This window comes from Arachis ipaensis, chromosome B1 (genome assembly GCF_059453495.1).
Source record: "Arachis ipaensis isolate K30076 ecotype BB chromosome B1, ASM5945349v1, whole genome shotgun sequence".
Lineage (NCBI taxonomy): Eukaryota > Viridiplantae > Streptophyta > Magnoliopsida > Fabales > Fabaceae > Arachis > Arachis ipaensis.
Window position 1 is genome coordinate 138,054,811 of NC_142436.1, and position 18,675 is coordinate 138,073,485.

General features: G+C 33.4%; 2 protein-coding genes and 1 pseudogene across 2 annotated transcripts; 1 reads left to right on the plus strand and 2 right to left on the minus strand.

The window, feature by feature from the left end:
- Nucleotides 1-13,318: 13,318 nt before the first annotated feature.
- On the plus strand, nt 13,319-14,880 carry LOC107612699 (F-box/kelch-repeat protein At3g23880). Its single transcript, XM_016314407.2, has one exon. The coding sequence runs from the start codon at nt 13,366-13,368 to the stop codon at nt 14,662-14,664; it is 1,299 nt and encodes a 432-aa protein (XP_016169893.2). The 5' UTR covers nt 13,319-13,365; the 3' UTR covers nt 14,665-14,880.
- Nucleotides 14,881-16,673: 1,793 nt separating this feature from the next.
- On the minus strand, nt 16,674-17,512 carry LOC107635988 (NADH dehydrogenase [ubiquinone] 1 beta subcomplex subunit 3-B-like). Its single transcript, XM_088501848.1, has 2 exons — nt 17,193-17,512; nt 16,674-16,894 (listed from the first exon to the last, which is right to left on the minus strand). Exon 1 carries the CDS (start codon nt 17,426-17,428, stop codon nt 17,204-17,206), a length of 225 nt encoding a protein of 74 aa, XP_088357974.1. The 5' UTR covers nt 17,429-17,512; the 3' UTR covers nt 16,674-16,894; nt 17,193-17,203.
- A 176-nt stretch (nt 17,513-17,688) lies between these two features.
- On the minus strand, nt 17,689-18,202 carry LOC148578559 (AT-hook motif nuclear-localized protein 21 pseudogene; annotated as a pseudogene).
- Nucleotides 18,203-18,675: the final 473 nt, after the last annotated feature.

Here is an 18,675-nt window from a genome sequence, read left to right on the forward strand (position 1 = left end):
AGGGGCTTTAATTGGAATTTGGTAAATCCAGAGAACATTATTATATATCTATTGTTTTGTTACATCATTGAAGATTCAAAGGTTAGTGTTGATTACCTGCTATATATATTGTGCTTTTCTTTTTGCAAGCGGACAAGAAATGAAAGGAATATTACATGAAAGATCAGAGTAGATGTTCCCAATGAAAAGCTAAAACTTTTTTAGCTTACATTGATTAAAAAGCAAATTATTCAGTGACCAAATAAACAAGAAAAGTAAATTCTATTCTTGGTCAACTAGATTTGATCCTCATGATACATAATTTGTAGTTTGCTTTCTTTTCCATAAGATGCTCAACTTTGTTGCTAATTATGTATATATACTATCACCAACCCGTTTTCCTAGGTGCCCTTGTCTTAGGAAACCGATGGTACCTTTATTAGGCCAATCATTTTCCATTAACGAATCAGATTAGCTTGTTAGATTGGATTGGTTCCATCCTCCTTTAATTTAATTTGGATGATTTGGTTTCGACATGCTTGTCATCATGAAGACAAGCAGCGAAATAATTCGTTTCCTTATAAAAAGCTACTAACACATGTGTTTTATTATCATATATACACCTGTGTTTGCACATTTGGAGGCCAAGGTTTATGTTTTGCATTATTTAATAGTCACAATAACTTTGGTTTTATGGAGTTTGTACGGTAAGGAAGTCGGGTTTAATTTTCTTGCAGAAAAGGACAAATAGGTCCTTAATTTTTTGTCCCGCAGACATTTTTGTTTCTGACCATTGAAAAATATTTTTAAGTCCCTGACCTTCATAAAATTTGGACGGATCAGTCCCTCCGTCCAAATGCCTCCGTCAGGGACTGATCTGTCCAAGTTTTGTGAAGGTCAGAGACTTAAAAGTATTTTTTAATGGTCAAGGATGAAAATATCCGCAGGACAAAATGTTAGAAACCTATTTGTCCTTTTCTCATTTTCTTGCTGACAGAAAAAGAATTAACAGTTATTTAGCTATTATGTATCTCTTTAAATTACATCCTGCTAAGATTATTATTAATAATTTTTTTATTTGAATAAATACATAATTAATATATTACAAATTTAAATTTTGTATTCTCTTATAAAAACAACTTTTTTTATTTAATAATTTTATAATTCATTCTTAAAATATATGTTAGTTAAATTAAATAAAATTATTAGTATTAGTGGCGGAACATATAATGTTATTGATAATATATGTTACTGATAAAAAATTATCTATGTATCAATCTTTAAAAAATTATTTTCTAAAATTTAACTTTCATACATTGTTGGCATTTTTACATAAATAAATAATTATATACTGTTCCATTAATAAAAATAATTAATTTTTACATATAATACTTAAAATTAAATATTGTTTAAATACATCAATTTAATTAGATAATTATATAAAAATTTTTATTATATCAATTCATTAAAATTAAACTCTTTTTTTACTTTAAATTGTTGATTTTTTGAATAAAATTTTAATATTAATTACCTTAATAAATATCTTAAAAAATTCCAAAATCTAATAAAATTTATTATTTTTTTTGTCAGCACTTTTAGTATGAGTCCAATTTTTTTAGTCTCACAATCTAATAACATATTTTTAATGTACACTTCTAAACATTGTTGATTAAATTCTGTAAACCTTCTATATCATTCTTCTTATCTTAAAGGACACTTATTATTAAGTAATTTGAAGCGCTAGAAGAGGAGGCAAGTGTCCACCACCACGACAAACATTGATGACAGACATGATTCTTGCATGCTAGCTTCCCTTCCTACTCATGGACAATTTAACTTTTCATCCTACCTTTTTTTCTGTGAGTCATAAAATGTAGGAAATGAATTGAAAGGAAGGATCATTTTTCACTCTTGCACAGGCAAAGGCACATGCACACACACACACACTTACTTACACTTTGGTTCCTTAAGCTTCAATTTCAAATGTTCAGAATGTGTGTTGTACTGTATGTGTGTAGTGTAACAACTTTATTAATTTCTTTCCTTCCAATCTTTATAATAATGATCTTAGTCCGAATCCACCATAGTAATGGACAATCATTTTACCATCATATTATGCACTTGATTAACACGAAAGATTATAAATTATGTGAAGAATTAAGCATAATATATAGAAAGCATTGAATGAATTAAAGCAAATTGGGGGGTAGGGTGTGTGGGATTAGGGGGACCCCATTCTTCTCCTTTGCTTATTATATATGATGATGAAAAGCAAGGACAAGTAGCCGTTGGGAACATTCCCATTGCTTTAAATATTTGTGTAAAGAGTGTACGTAACACCCAAATTAATAATTGTAAAGGCCACACACTCGAAAGCCAAAGCCAAAAGGGGCACATGCATATGCATATGCATCCATCAACATATATACATACAATATTCTGATCTGCAAAGCAACCTAGCTACCTACCTAAGCTATGCCATGAGATTCAAAGTAACTAACTAATAATAAGTAATGACAAATTGCCTCACTACTCTCACAATAAAAGAAGCCAACACTTTTATTTATTTGTATCCTTTTTAATTTCATTTATTGACGACCCATGAATTAATATCATAGTAAAGCAGTGATATATTAATATCAGGAGACCAAATAATATGTGTTCGTTGCTACAACTTCATTCCATACTTAATTAATTTTCAATTTGAGAAACTCTCTGCATGCATGCATGCGTGCGTTTTGAATAATTATCAGTCACTACTAATGCTAATAGCTGGTTAATTAGTTTAGGGTTTATATAATAATAGCCATAACAAAGTAGGTACAATATATAACCACGACAGGTGGCTGGGATGTAAAATCACCAAAGTTCTTTTACTATAGATTAAGTTGACCTATGACAAAACTTCTATATATAGGATTAATTATGTTCTATATATTGCTGGTCTCACTTTATTATGTTGATGTTTGTGATGTTTATGTGCTATTTTTTTATCCTTTTAATTTTAGTAGTATCTTCTGTTGTATTTTTTATGGCTTATGTTATATATTTATGTATTTTATATATATATATCGACTATACTATATACTATATGTAAACTAAAATCAGCTATCAAAATAATTATCAATATAAAATATATGTTAAAATATAAATATATATTAAAAATAAATTAATATATATATATATATATATATATATATATATATATATTATATAAGGTTTAATTATTCTATTGGTCTCTATAGTTTCGTGAAATTTTCAATTAGGTCCCTATATTTTTTTTTCTTTTTAATTGAGTTCTTGCACCAATTTTTTTTTTTAATTGGGTCTCTACATTTTTTTTTCTTTTTATTTAGGTCCTTATACCAATTTTTTTTTTAGTTGGGTCACTATAAAATTAAGTCAATTACTACTAAGAGGGAATGAAAAAAAAAAATTAGTGTAGGGACCCAATTAAAAAGAAAAAAAGTACAGGGACCTAATTGAAAATTTCACGAAACTATAAGGACCAACAGAATAATTAAACCTTTATATAATAATTAATTTTTTATATACATTTAATATTCAATTTTTTTATGGAGACATTTAATCAATTTTAGCAATAATTCACTTTGTAATAACCTTCGTTGCATGCAATTACATTATTATTATTATATTAAAATTCAATCCATATTAGAATACTAATTAGTCATTTATATAATATTAAAAATAATATTTATACATTAAAATCAGTCACTAATATATATATATATATAATAATAATAATAATATTACGTAATCAGTAAATATTATTAATTTGGACTAATATTTAGAGTAATAATTTATATCTATATTTGTAGATGTTTATACACAAATAAAAAATATATAATTTATATTTATATTTACCAAAAATTTATATACGTGAGTCAATATAATTTGTATTGATATTTTTTAAAATTTATTTATAGAAGATAATTTAGTATTGTGCTAACTAAATAATGATTAAAATTACTAAAAAAATACTGATCCTAGAGTTTCTTTTATATATATATATATTCTAATCTCACACTTAAGTTACATTGAAATTATTGAGAGAATCTTGGGTATGAAGTAGAGCAGGAAAGGTGTGTTTTGGAAGGGAAGATCACCACCGACCGAACCACCACAGCAGTAAGCAGCATAGCTCTTCTCTAATAATGCATGTACCTATGCATGTACTGAGTTACAGGGTGTTTGGATTTCTAATTTAAATTTGTAACTTTGAATTGTGTTATATTCAATTCATCACTTATGGTTGAATGCATATGGTGACGAAAAAGTAGATAGAATTATCTTATCTAGATTTAATGATAAGCTCGAGTGGTGCATGAGAGAGAGAAGCTGATGGGTTTGAGACACTGACTATTTTGATTCAGTTGGATCATGGGGGGACCATAAATTAAAATACTACACACATACATATACATGCATATACATACTTCAATACTAATACTCACTTTCATTATTGCATTTATACCAAATGTATGTAGAAATTCATGAACTTTTTTGTCCATACATATGAAACCATTTATTTCTAATTAGAATGAATCGAACTAGAAAGTTGATGAGGGCATGGCCTTCACTTAACTTCTCATTCTCTTTCAATTTTGTATTTGGTATTCTTAGTTTCTTTAGTTTAGTTTCCTTCCTCACATGCAATAAGCTAAAGTTGTCAATTTCTCATTAATACCCAAGTTTATCCCTTGTCATTTTGCTGTGACTTTTTTCATTTATTATTATTTCAAATATTTTATTTAATAGAATCATGCAATGGCGGGATCCACCGTTGTCAGAATTCAATACAATTCATGTTTTATTCTTTTTAAAAAATGACAATAATTAATGAATAATTCTTACGAAAACTATTTGCCGTTTCTGTGATAAGGACTGGTTATTACATTTGTTTTTTTTCCAAAACAAGCAAGTTTAACTTAAATGAAAATAATTAAAAAAAAAACAGAAGAGAAAATTATTTTTTTATAGATAAATATTATATTTAATTAGGCCGGATCAAAATTACCATGTGCTATTTGATATTATATTATAATATCTTAAGAGATATGACGATTTATTAAATTAATATCTCAGCAATCTAATTTTGATGAATATTAATATAAAATAATTTACATTATTATTTTATTATATTTATTTATTTGATTGACTATTTAAATGGTAGATATAAAAATAGTAACTTCTACTATATAATAAAAATAATTAAACATTTATGTAAATTTTTTAATAGAATTTAAATTTATGCTTAAATCACTAAAAGAAAATTTTAGTTTTTAACCATTTATTTTTCAACAGTGAATAATGACTACTAAATATTGAAATAACTTTAGTTGAGTATTTCCAATCTTTTGATAATAATTAAGTTGGTCGAATAATTAGTTCACTTATTTGTTTAAATAAATATATTAGTTAAACTTAAAGTTTCAAAACGAATTTAAATCGTTGATGAATTAGTTTTTGCCCTATTCCATTAAAGAATATCAGAAAAATTAAAAAAAGGTGAAAACAAAATAAAAAAGGAGTAGTTAGGATTAGTAAGGCTGGTGCAAGGCAAGAATTAGGTTTAGTAAGAAGTGGGAGAGAGAGAAAGAGGGGAAGGGGTGTTTTACGCATGCGAAGGGAAAATGGCATCATGAATTAAGCATTCAAAAGTTTGTCTCCTCTGATATATCCATCTGTATTACCCTTTTCTCCTTCATTCTTCGTGCGTGCCTGTGGCTCCCACCAACTTGCTACTCCTTTCTCTTTCCCATTTTATAATTTAAGTCACTTATGCTTGGTAATTAAATAAGTTTCTTAATTAAGTACTTAATTGAAATCTGTGTGTGAGTATGAAAGAGTTACATACTTTATTACAATTTATTCATTAAAGAGCAGCATATATAATATGTGTATGTATATATGACCTTAGACTTTTAGGATGAAACAATAAGTAACATCCGCGAGATCTGCTGGGCCATGAAACGACCTCAACTTATTACAAAACAACACACACGTACACCTGACTTTCTTTCTCAATTAATTCTGTTGCAACTCATTCGTTCTATTTTCTTCTTCATATAATGTAATATAAATTGATATATAAGTATACGTGTCACGCATATATATATATGCGTGTGCCTGCGTGCTTATGAGAACGTACAGCAGTTTGATTTGCAGGTATATGTAGTACGTAGTAGTAGTATAGTTGCAATAAATTGAATACAAAGAATCCAATTCCCCATGAAACCAAAATGAATGAGTGAATATGCATGGATGAATGAGCCATATAGCTAGCCCATAGCGCATAGGCCATAGGTGATGATGATACGAGGATGAGAGTAGTAAAAAGTGTTTCCCATAAATGGGAAGCCCATGCAATCATTTACTTAAAGCCACTCTGAAATGGCCATGGCCATATCCATATGGCTGGAGGACATATATGTTAGATATTGGACTAAGGAACCCTACCTCTCGTGCCAGCAATTAATTTTTTCATGTTTATGGGTTTAATGCATGCCTGCTACTTCCTTTATTTTCCCTTCAATTTGTAACTCATATATATAGCGGGTAAATATACATACTACTATATATCATGCGCGGATCGGAGCCAAGACCGTTGCAACTTGCAACATATATATTATGTTAATGCATGGCAGTGACAATGTATAATTTATTTAATTTGAAGTGCATACATTAATTAACAAAATAATAAAAAAAAAAAGTTGCCTCTAATCTATCGCATTCTGTCACCCTGCTCACCACCACAGTGCTTTTCTGTTTGGTAGCTCAGAGTCCATCACTTTCGATCTCTATATATTGATAAATATTTGGTCCGAATAGTGAACATACATCTTTCTATGAAGTTAGTCTTATGATCTGATGGCTCCTTACTCGTCCTTTAATGATTTAGCTAGTTAATATTATTCATCTTAAAAGAAATGGAAGAGGATGCACATAGCCACATATTAACTTGGTCAGAAATCTTAGCGATAGAAATGTTTATGATTTGAGGTTGGTTGTCTATGACTATTTTTTTAATTCTCCGTGGTATCGTTCGTCCCCGTAGACAAATGACTAATTTATTATAGATTTTAGTTTTATTAAAAAATTTGTTGTTTGTCAATAAATTATTTAGACCAATCGAAATTAGTTGTTGTCCATGACTATGGATGACTATTTTTTTTTTGGTTTACCCAAACGGTATCCCCCAACCCGACAGGTTGAAGACTAATCCGTCGCGAATCTGAGCTCCATTTAAGGGTCTGTCGCTGGCCAATGAGTTGCTGCATGCACAAGGCGGGGTTCGAACTCCCGACACTTGCTTAAGCGGACGAGTGAGCTGACCACTCGACCAACCCAAGTTGGTTGACTATGGATGACTATGACTATGCTGAAAATATACATTGCCACAAATTTTTTTTTTGTCATGCCACAATTTATCTTGTTTTGATGTTTTTGTATTCCAGCAGGGGCAAAGGCCCATTTCTCTTAATCTTGCAGGCAAGCATGACATCGGTTTAGGTTGGGCTTAGTCTTTTGTTGGGCTTTTGTTTCTTTTACGTATTATTCATCATTAGTGGTACCGGACCAGGATGATTTATGGTTAGTCAAGAATGTGTTGGGCCTCAGCCCAGTTTTCAATAACAGTCCGAAAAATAAAATTCTGTACAAAATATTAAGAAATGAACGAGAGGTCTTAAGTTCAAGTTTCATGTAATGCAAACTTGATAAAAAAGTAAATTTTATGTGTATGTGTGGGTGTAGTGTGTGTAACCTAAAATTAAAAGTTGTTCAATCCATCTACCAAAAAATAAAAAAGAAACGAAGGAAATTTAAAAATATATTTTTTATTTATATTTACTAATATTATAATTTTAAATAATATCTTTAAAATTAGAGTTAAGTACTGTTTTTGTCCTTAAGGTCTGAGGCCAAAACCAAAATCGTCTCTAACCTTTTTTTGTTATTAAAATCATCCTCAACATTACAAAACGTTATAAAATCGTCATTTTCTACTTTAATTTTATTTTTTTACCAAATTACCCTTAATAATTAATATAAATGATAAAAATAATATTAAAAAATAAAAACCAACCATTTCCCCTCCCCTCCCCTCTCCCAACCTGCACCCCCACTCCCTATCTCTTCTCTTTCTTCTCTCCCCATTCCCTTCATCGGATGAGACGTCTCTCCAGCATAAAACACATAACTCTCCTTTCCCAATTCAATGTAGCTACAGCTATACCCAGGTTGTTTCTTAACTTCCACTACCATCATCATCTTCCTCACCTTTGAAACATTTTTTCACATATCAGCCCCAGCATAAACATTAGATAACAATATATAGGAGGAAGACTCTTCAGGTTTTAAGCTCAATAGATGATTAGCAATCCTAATCGCCATCTTGGCATTACCATGGTGCTTACAAGCACTCGGTAAAGCAGCCCAAGTAGGTTCATCAGGGGTAAATCAATCCAACGATCCTTGCCAACCAAACCAGCGTGACTACAGGCCTAAATCAATCCAACAAATGTCACCTCACTCGGTTTAACATCAGTCGAAACCATGCTGTCACGGAGCCCATGTTTCCTCAGCTCTTTCATGCTGCGCACTGCCGACAATAATGGAAGTTCAAGAAACCACATCTTTCCTCCACATCCCAAAGAACACACCCTTGGCCGCATCAAGGTCGCTACACTTGGCATACATATTCATAAGCTTTGAGGGATTGGAAAAGGGAGAGGGGTTATGAGGAAGGGGATGGGGAGAGAAGAAAGGGAAGAGATTACGGAGTGGGGGTATAGGTGGAGGGGGGAGGATTTATTTTTATTTTTTAATATTATTTTTATTATTTATATTAATTATTAAGGATAATTTGGTAAAAAAAATAAAATTAAGGTAGAAAATGACGATTTTATAATATTTTGTAACGTTGAGGATGATTTTAATAACAAAAAAATGTCGGGGACGATTTTGATTTTGGCCTCAAACCTTAGAGACGAAAACAATACTTAACCCTTAAAATTACTTATTCCCGCTGTTTTACCATAATTTCCTTATCATTTCTTAAATAAGATTTTTTATTAAAAGATAAAAAATAAAAATCAGTTTAACAAAAATCATGAGGCATAGTTTCATCTAGAATAAATGACCATTTGTACTCATAAAGCTGACATATGTATCCATGATAGATCGAAATTGATCTTGTATCCACGAGAGTTGCCCTCCGTGTGACAAAAATATCCTATTTTGGTTAAGTGCTTGCTTCGTTATTATCTGAACCTACGTGGCACCCAACCCTCCAAAACCCTATCCCTCTTCAATTTCATTTCTAATTTCAACCACCCATCCCTATTTCATGGCGGCAGCTTCCTCCTCCTCTGCCGCTACCATCGCTCTTCCGTCCCTTTGCACCTCCGTCTCATCCTCACACTCTCTTTTCCAACTCTCCCTCTTTTTCAAACCCTTCTCCATCGCTGGCGCACGATTTTCCACAAAATCAACACCATCTATCAACCCTATTACGCACTTGTATCTCCGCCACGGATTCTTCTCATCCTTCCCATGGACCATGCCAGCTCCGAAACTGAATAGTCTAGAAGCTCCTTACAGTCTTCTATGTCTAGTTGCTCGCGGTTGCTCACGAAGAACGTGGTGAACTTTGCTCACCAACTGCGGCGCTCAACACGAAAGTGGGGCTTGGGGCCGATCTTGACGAGCTCGTTTTGGATGTTGGCGAGACTTGAGTTTTGATTTTCGATGTTCATACAGGCTTGTACAATCATGGAGTTCAAGTCTTGGGTTTCGATGTTGATGAAAGTGAAGTCTCAAATAAATGGGAACTCCAGGCTCCAGTGGAACACATTTATTATATGAATCCACTTTTATTTTGTGAACCTAATTTTAGATTTCGAAACCAAACAAAAGTACATGTTTTCTTATTCTTTTGCTTCTTGTTTTCTTACATTCTACTGATTGTTACTGCTGCTCATGCCAATGGGAACCATAAAAACTGTCCAAGCTCCTTTACTTGTGGAAAATTTGGGACTTTTCGGTACCCAATCACTATGGCAGAGCATCATGAGTGTGGGTTGTTACCCATTCAAGGCTGCCTCCTCAATGCTATTTCACCAAAGTTGATCCAACTTGGCAACAATAGCAAAAGCGTGAACCTTATTGCTGTAGTTGAGACCAATAAGATCATTATAATCTATGATGATAGTTTTCACACAAGTTTGGATCACAACAAATGTAATACTTTGCACAATAATTACACCCTTCCTCCACCTTCTCCAATCGATGCTGATGAAAGAGGGAGAGTTGGGATTTGGGAAGGAAAGCGCGGAGATGAAGCGATAGTGCCAAATAATGGAAGAGCAGTAGTGGCGGCAGAGGAGGAGGAAGCTACCACCATAAAAGAGGAATAGGTGGTTGAAATTAGAACTGAAATTGAAGAGGGATAGGGTTTTGGAGGGTTGGGGTGCTATGTAGGTTCGGATAATAACGAAGCAAGCATTTAATCAAAACAGGGTAATTTTGTCATACGAAGGGTAACTCTCGTGGGTACAAGATCAGTTTTGATCTATTATGAGTACATATATCAGCATTATCATCTTTTATAGATATAAATGGTCATTTATTCGTTTCATCTAATCCAATTAGTCCAAATTTGCTGAGATGCACGAAATAACGGAGTATAAGTTCTGGTTCTAACTTCAAAGTTAAGTTCTGTTTTATCTGGAAGACCTTCGTGTACAGCTTTTACATGAACACACGCACACACTATAAAGTTTGGGAGATCCTTATTTTTGTCACCAGTCCTGATATTGAATATTTGTGTTTTGTTATTGTTTATGAAATAAATATTTATTTTTGAAAAGTTAAAAATAAATTGAAGATAAGAATAACAGAAAACCTAAAAAAGATAAATTAATTAACACATAAATAACTATTAATTGCAGATATTAGTATATTACCACTTTTTAAGTAATAATATCATATTTCTATTATATATTACTTTCAAATTATCTTTACAATCTAAAATTTTGATAATAATAATAATAATAATAATAATAATAATAATAATGAATATCATTTTAAAAAATCACACAACAAAATTAAAAAAATGTAGCTAAGATATATTCTAAAAATACATAATAAAGTTACTAGTTACGAAAGTTTTTATAGAAAAAGAAATACAAAATTCTAATTTCTAATGTCTTTATTACATATTTATTAAACTAAAACGTTCAATTTTTTCTAATAATTATCCAAATTATAAGTTTTTAAAATCAAGCACTTTAATCTTCTAAGTTTTAAAATACGCAAAATAATTTTTAATATTTGTTTTTATTAGATAATACAGTCATTTTTCGCAGGGATGACAACATGCTCTTTATTCATGGGTACTCAATCCGGTTGAATAGGATTGCTAACTCGATTCGCCACGGATAGGATTAAGTGCGAAGCAGGTTTGAGCGCACATTAATCTTGTAGCTTACCAAAGTTTGTAAATTTGACTTTAAAAATGACTTGCTTCATATTGTACATATATTTTAAAATATTACCTTTATAAGTATTTGCACAAATATTCTTAATTATTTATGTAAAAATTTTATAATAAATGAGAGTTCTTCCATCTTTTTAAACAACACTAAGTCATTCTCTTTTTTTATCAAAAAATAATTATAGAATATAGTATTATAAATTACATTAAATTAATATTTTATATGATTAAAAATAAATATGAGTTCAATTATTTTAAGGGCAATTTACCTAAATAAATAAATTGAGTGAATCCTTTACCTAAATACACAAAATGAAAACTTGTTACGCGCATGTGCATTTTTACTATTATGTAAACCGTCAAGGAACCGGATTATGGTTGGAACACATTAGGCATAAACCGTGGTAGCCTCCCACGGTTTATGAAGAGAATTCGTTGAACATAAACCCTCCTAGCTTCCCACGGTTTATGAAGAGAATGACTTCAACGTAAACCCTCCTAGCTTCCCAAGGTTTACATATTAGGTAGTATAAATACATAAACAAACATATAAAAGTGATTCAATTAAACATATAAAATAAATGGACTTACTCAGATGAATTTAGTACACTAAACAAACATGTCGACATTCATTGACTTAACCAACCTTACATTACTCAAATTAAGAGTGCCTAATACAACTTAAACAACAACGACGACCCAATAAACCAGTGGTAGAGCTTAGTTCAGATAAGGGGGGACATGGCCCCCCAAACTTTTTATAAAAAACTTAGTAGTACTTTTTCAAAAGATAAAAAATAATTCAATTGATTTAAATACTTTACTATGACTTAAAGTATCTAAGAAGTTCAATAAACAACACTCTCTCTATCTTTAAGTTCAAATATAAAAAATTAGATATTTTTTATTTATTTAATTTAATATTATTTTATATTTTACTATTTATTTAATTTAATTTTTTATATGATAAAAAATAATAGAGTATTCAATAAGTATTAATATTATTGTTCAATAAAAAATTTAATATGTTTGTTCAGTGTACTAAATTCATCTGAGTAAGTCCATTTATTTTATATGTTTAATTGAATCACTTTTATATGTTTGTTTATGTATTTATACTACCTAACATGTAAACCTTGGGAACCTAGGGAGATTTATGTTGAAGCCATTCTCTTCATAAACCGTGGGAAGCTAGGAGGGTTTATGTTCAACGAATTCTCTTCATAAACCGTGGGAGGCTACCACGGTTTATGCTTAATGTGTTCCAACCATAATCCATCCTTAGTAACAACGGTTTACGTAGAAATTAGAAACCGTAATTGGCTACCACGGTTTACATAATAGTAAAAATGCACATGCACGTAACAAGTTTTCATTTTGTGTATTTAGGTAAAGAATTCACTCAATTTATTTATTTAGGTAAATTGTCCTTATTTTAAATTATTTAACTTTTTAAAAAATAATGTCTTTTTAAAATTAATTTATAATTTATTTAAAATATATAGAAAACTTTTGTATATGTAAATAATAAAATTTGAAATAAATAGATTAAAAATTTTAAAAAGATTATATTATCTAATAAAAGTTAATGTTAGATATTATTTTAAATGTTAAAAGGCTAAAATATCTTATTGTAAAAGCTTTGGAGACTAATTTCAGTAATTTGAGTAAGTAATTATTTATTATTTTTAATAATAATCTTATCAAATGGTGACGTGTATGTTAGATAAACCAAAATTATAATATTAAATTTAGAAGTAGCTCCGGCTAATTAGTGATTTATTAACGTTAAGTACGTATATAAACTGGAAAGTAAGGGTTTTGGCAATTGGGTATTGGGAATTGGGAATTGGGAATTGAGAACTTGAATGGAAAAGAAGAAACAGAGGAGTCGGGGTTGCAGAGGGGCAGAGTTAGGGTTAGCCACCGTACACATATTGGACCTTCCAATTCACTTGCTCTCTGAGATCATCGCAAGGCTGCCAGCCTCCTCCGTCATCCGCTGCGCCTCCGTCTGCACCTCCTTCAGAGCCCTCGTCTCCGATCCCCGCTTCCGTTCCCTTTATGTCTCCCGTGCACCCACCTCCTTTCTCCTCCTCTCGCGTAACAGCCGCCTCCTCTGCCTCCACTCGTGGGGCAGCGCCTCCTTCCTCATCCCTCACTCCTCCTCCTCCCTCGCCTCCTTAAAACCTGCACCCGATACAAAGCGCAATCGCAATCGCAATCGCGATCGTAACGTTAGCTGTCCAAGGTCAAAGTCAACGACAAGTTCAATATTCAGTGCAGTGGATTTGAAGAAAGACGTGGATTTAGTTTTAGTGAACTCGAGCGAGGGGCTGGTGTGCTTGCGTGGCAGTGGGTGTGTTTATTATGTGTGCAATCCTCTGTTGGGGGAGATTCTGGAGCTTCCTCCTCCTCCCACAACCACAACCTCATGTATTGGTTTCTCTTCATTTGGTTACGATCCCCACAGCAACCGCTACAAAATCCTTCAATTTGCCGCCCATAGCGTGGCTGAATTATACAGTGTGGGGGACAAGGCCTGGACCACAATTCGGAGTGCTTTTGCCCTTGCGACTCCGAGGCCCAACGCCTCCTTTCACCACTCACTCAACGGTTCTCTTCATTGGCTCGCTCAACCCACCAATACCCACCTTTGTCAGTTGATATGCTCCTTTGACCTCCACACCAATGAGTTCAAATGGGTACCGCCCCCCTCCTACTTCGATGCCCAGTATATCCACAGCCTCTCTGGCATCACTCTCGGGGTTCTCAAAGGTTGCCTCTGCCTCTGCTTTGTTGTCCCTGGAGCCGCCAGATTCGAGACGTGGTTCATGCGAGACTACGGCGTGCAGCGCTCTTGGAGCCTTTCATTCTACATTGATATCAACTCTTATTGTGGCTTGAGGATCCCGGACCTCCACCGACCTATTGCCTTCGCTGATAATGGTGATATGTGGCTCAAGGATGACTCTGCTTCTGATTCATACTCTCTAGTTTCATATTCCCCACAGACTGGTTCCTTCAAACTCATTCATACTCCCAAGGTTTCTTCCAGAATGCAAGCAATGCCCCATGTCTTGAGCTTTGTTTCTCTCAGTGACATTGTTAATCTCAGTGGCACACATCTCTTGTTATACACATCAACAATCAAGAGCTACTGGTGATTCAACAATTTGCATACATATAACTTTATCATCTCGTTAAAAACTAGTCTCATCATCAATAAATTTGTTACAGACTTACAGTATAGTTTTACATATTGTTACTTTTGCTTGAATTTAGACTTAGGTAGGAAGGATACCTGGGCCTTTCTTGTGGAACCTTAATATGTATATATATCTCGTCAGTATTATCATTTTATTTTCACATTTTTTTCGCAACCTCAGATTTCTGCCTTTGCTATAGAATCTGAACATCCGGCTCACTGCCAATGGGCACTACTCTGCTACATGGTAGATAATGCCAAATTTGACGTGGAGTATCTAATTATTGTAGTGTATAGCTTAAACTTTGGAGCCGTAGACAGTTCTTCTGTGTTCTGTCAAACACTTGATTTGGTTTTTAAGCACTAGCCCCTAGTTATCAATCTTCTTGTTTCCCCTCATCAATGGCATCACATTTTGTGTTCGCAACCTAGGAAAGGCAGGTGATACGCAAGGAATGCAGAACAAATAAAACGATTCTTTTGTGATGTCCTGTGTTTATTTGGTCAAGAGTGTATAAACTTCTATTCAGTACACATTAATTCTTGCGAATAAAGTGACCTGTTCGGGTAGAGTAGGGTACGGGTTTAGGGTGTACGACATCCTACTCTACCCGCCTCCTATCTCATATATAACACATTTTATAAAAATTAAATATATAGGAAAGGAAGTGAGAGTTGAACCCACAACCTCCCTTATATAATAACTTACAATAAGTGAACAACCACTAAACTAATTAGTTAATTTAGTAATTTAAAACATTAGTTTTTTATTTTTTATGTTATTAATATGTATAAAATTTGAAATGATTGAATTTTATATTTATTTTGAAAAATTTTGATATTTCTGCGAGTAGGATAAGGTAGGGTTCAGAATTTTAGGGTGCGGGTAGGGTTAGGGGTTGAGAGATTCTCAACCCGCGGATAGGGTAGGGTAAAGTTTTAATAAAATTTTCAATCCGCGGGTAGGGTTAGGGTAGAACCCTACCCATTGCCAACCCTAATCTTATTAGTTCTTCAAATAAATCTTCCTTGCCTTTCACTTGTCTTTCTCCTCTTCTCTCTTTCCTTTTTCCGTATTTTTTTTAGATCCAGATCTAAATTTAAAATAATTCTTTTATGATTATTTTCTCTTTGTGGTGTAGTAGTCCTCTTTACGAGTGTTTTGAATATATTATTATATATCTAAGATGAAGATACAAGGAGAGAAATTTCTCCGCTATAAAAATATTTTCAGATTTGGAAAGCTTTCAAATTTAGTCGGGAAAGAGGAGAGAATGTTTCTCAATGTTGTAACACTTTCTGTGTAATATTCCTCCACCATGATCTATCTCTCTTTTTATTTTATAAGATTTTTTGTAACTGAATACTATAATTCAACATAGAAGTGCCATTTGCCTTTTTTTTTTTAATTGAGATTTTTTTTATATATAAAAAAAATAAATCCTCCTCGTACCGCGCCATACGTAGAATTTTGTTCAATCATCCTTGTAAAAGTTATGTTTACAGAGGCATGTTTATCTTAGTTATACAAGGAAAAGGAACAATAACAGTCTGTAATTTAAAGGCCTACCTTTTGTCTTGAAAGAAAGCCACACAAACAGGAGGAACTATCATCAGCATCAAAACCTTTTCTTTATCCCTTGGGCTACGTGATTATTGTTATTATCTCTGTTTTCTTTGGTCTCGTCATGCTAATCTACAGCTATATATACCTTGGGTTCATGTTGTTCTGTGTCAATTGCCTACCTAATAAATTGGTATGTACGGCTTTCGACAAGACTACAACTAGGGGAGACTATGCAACACAAACCAAAATATAATGTTGTATTTCTGATTTCTCAATCTAAAATTCAAATAGTCTTGTTACTTCAAAATACTTGTGATTGATATTAAAAAGAGTTGCTTGTTTTCTCTCTTTCTAAAAGGTATTTGGGAGGAGATAACATTCTAAAGCAATATAAACATAAATGAAGAAAGAAAACGAGTAAAATCTCAAAAGCACAAGCAGCACAATGTATGAATGTAGCAACAATAATAGTGATAAACAAAATACCAAGATAGGTAAAGTAGTCTGAGATTTACAAATTCAAGGGTGCCAGTTTAAGTTGAACTTAAAAGCTTATTAATGGACATTAAAAAGGGGCAAGTGCCATAGTTGTTACTTCTTCCCAGCCTCCTTCCACCATCACCTACAAGAACAATGTAATTTTTTAAGGGAATTTTCAGCCAAAAAGGAATACTTGGTAATAGAAAGTAGGGGCCAGTGCAGTTACCAGTATAATCAAAGAACCAGCGTCCTATAATCACCAAGTAAAACTAAAACGCAAGAATAGAAATTGAATCGTATTTCTGTCCCTAGCATGATTTGTGCGATAGGTGCAATAGCAGAGTCAAAATTGAATGTATTTTAAAGGGCAGATCTGTGAGCATACAAATCCTAAACCCTAAAAATGTATGGGAATGGATGGTGGAGGGAAAGGAGGGTACCTGAAGAGATATCAGTGAGAGGAAGAAGCGGTGGAGTGGGAGTGAGAGTGAGAGTGGGAAGAAGGAGCGCCGGCGCGACTGAAGATCTGCTCGCCGACGAGGTAGATGCCGAAGGCGACAACGGCGATACCGAAGCCAGGGAGGGCGTGGCGGAACTGATTGGTGAGCATTGGGTGCTTCCTCCACTCGTCCCTCCTCCTGAAGAATTCTGCTGTGTTTTTCCCTGCTGAACCCATTCTCTCTCTTCCTATGCGTCTTCTTCTTCCTCTTCTCCAACACCAACTCCTCCTCTTAGCTTTTCCTTTTCCTTTTCCTTTCTTTTTTTTTTTTTTTCGGTCATGGCTTTTCCTTTTCCTTTCTCGGACTCAGCTCAACTTGGGCTCAGTACCTGGACTCGGCCCAAACAAAACCCGAGAGTATATATGTCCATTTCGGTATTCCTTTAGAAAGGAGAAAGAAGAAATTAAGTAAAGGCCCGCAGCTCACCACGCATTTGCTATAGTTTTCTCAGTTTGTCGCTGGATGCGAGAAAGTATATTCTGAGGCTTGTCGCGCCAGGAGGAGCAGGCGGCGGGAGGAACGAGCTAGAGTGCGACAGTATCTCGAACCTTCCTTGGAGAGTGACAACGGAGCCGGGGACCGTGGGCTCCCAGATGGTAACGCTGGTGACGGTGTCATTGCTGCTTAAGATGCAGATCCCAAGCTGGCGGCGCCGCGCGTAGGGGGTGACGCCGTCCAGGTCGTCGAAGCCACTCGCGACTTTGAGGATGTAAGCTATGCGTGTTGGCGCTCTCTCTTGTGATTATGACTGCCAGTTTTGGCTTGTTCTTCGAACCCCGCTGACAGCCCCTGGAACGGCGGACTCCGCCGGCGGAGGCGAGCTCAAAAGCACTTCTTTCGCATCCGCTTCCATTGCCTTAGCTGCAATCATCATTATCTTCATTGGAGAATTGTGGTGCAGCTGCACGATTTGTTATTTGTTGATGTTGTTCTTGAGAGTGGTGATAATGGTGTTGTTAAAAGTGTAATTTTGGTTTTGTAAAGTGGAAGAGAAGAAGTTGTGACAACTTCTAGCTGTTTGCCATAATCCTTTTTCATAAATCAAGAAAATTAATTCTTCTCTTCCAGCAAGATGCAAGTTTCATTTGTTTATACTTTATAGGGTGAAGAATAATTTTTGTCTTTTGTCAAAAGTTATAAAAATGTTCTTTAACTTTTATTTTGTTGTAATTTTATTTTTAAAATTTTTTATTTATATTAAATATATTTTCGGGGCAACCAAAAATTTTAAACAAGGTAAATAATAGATTGATTTTTTGGCCCAGTAAGGCACTAAAAATAAAAAAAAAATCACCCAATTGAAATAAAAAATTTTTTACCTTATCTTTTCAAAATTTTAATCATTCTCGAAACTCTATCAACTTCATTGTTGTCCCACCAGCCCACACTAAATTTGTGAACTCTTTTATATGTAAAATGAACA

Coding starts and splice junctions, on each gene's coding strand:
- LOC107612699 (XM_016314407.2), top strand. CDS start 13,366: ATGGAAAAGAAGAAACAGAGGAGTCGGGGTTGCAGAGGGGCAGAGTTA.
- LOC107635988 (XM_088501848.1), bottom strand. CDS start 17,428: ATGGGTTCAGCAGGGAAAAACACAGCAGAATTCTTCAGGAGGAGGGAC.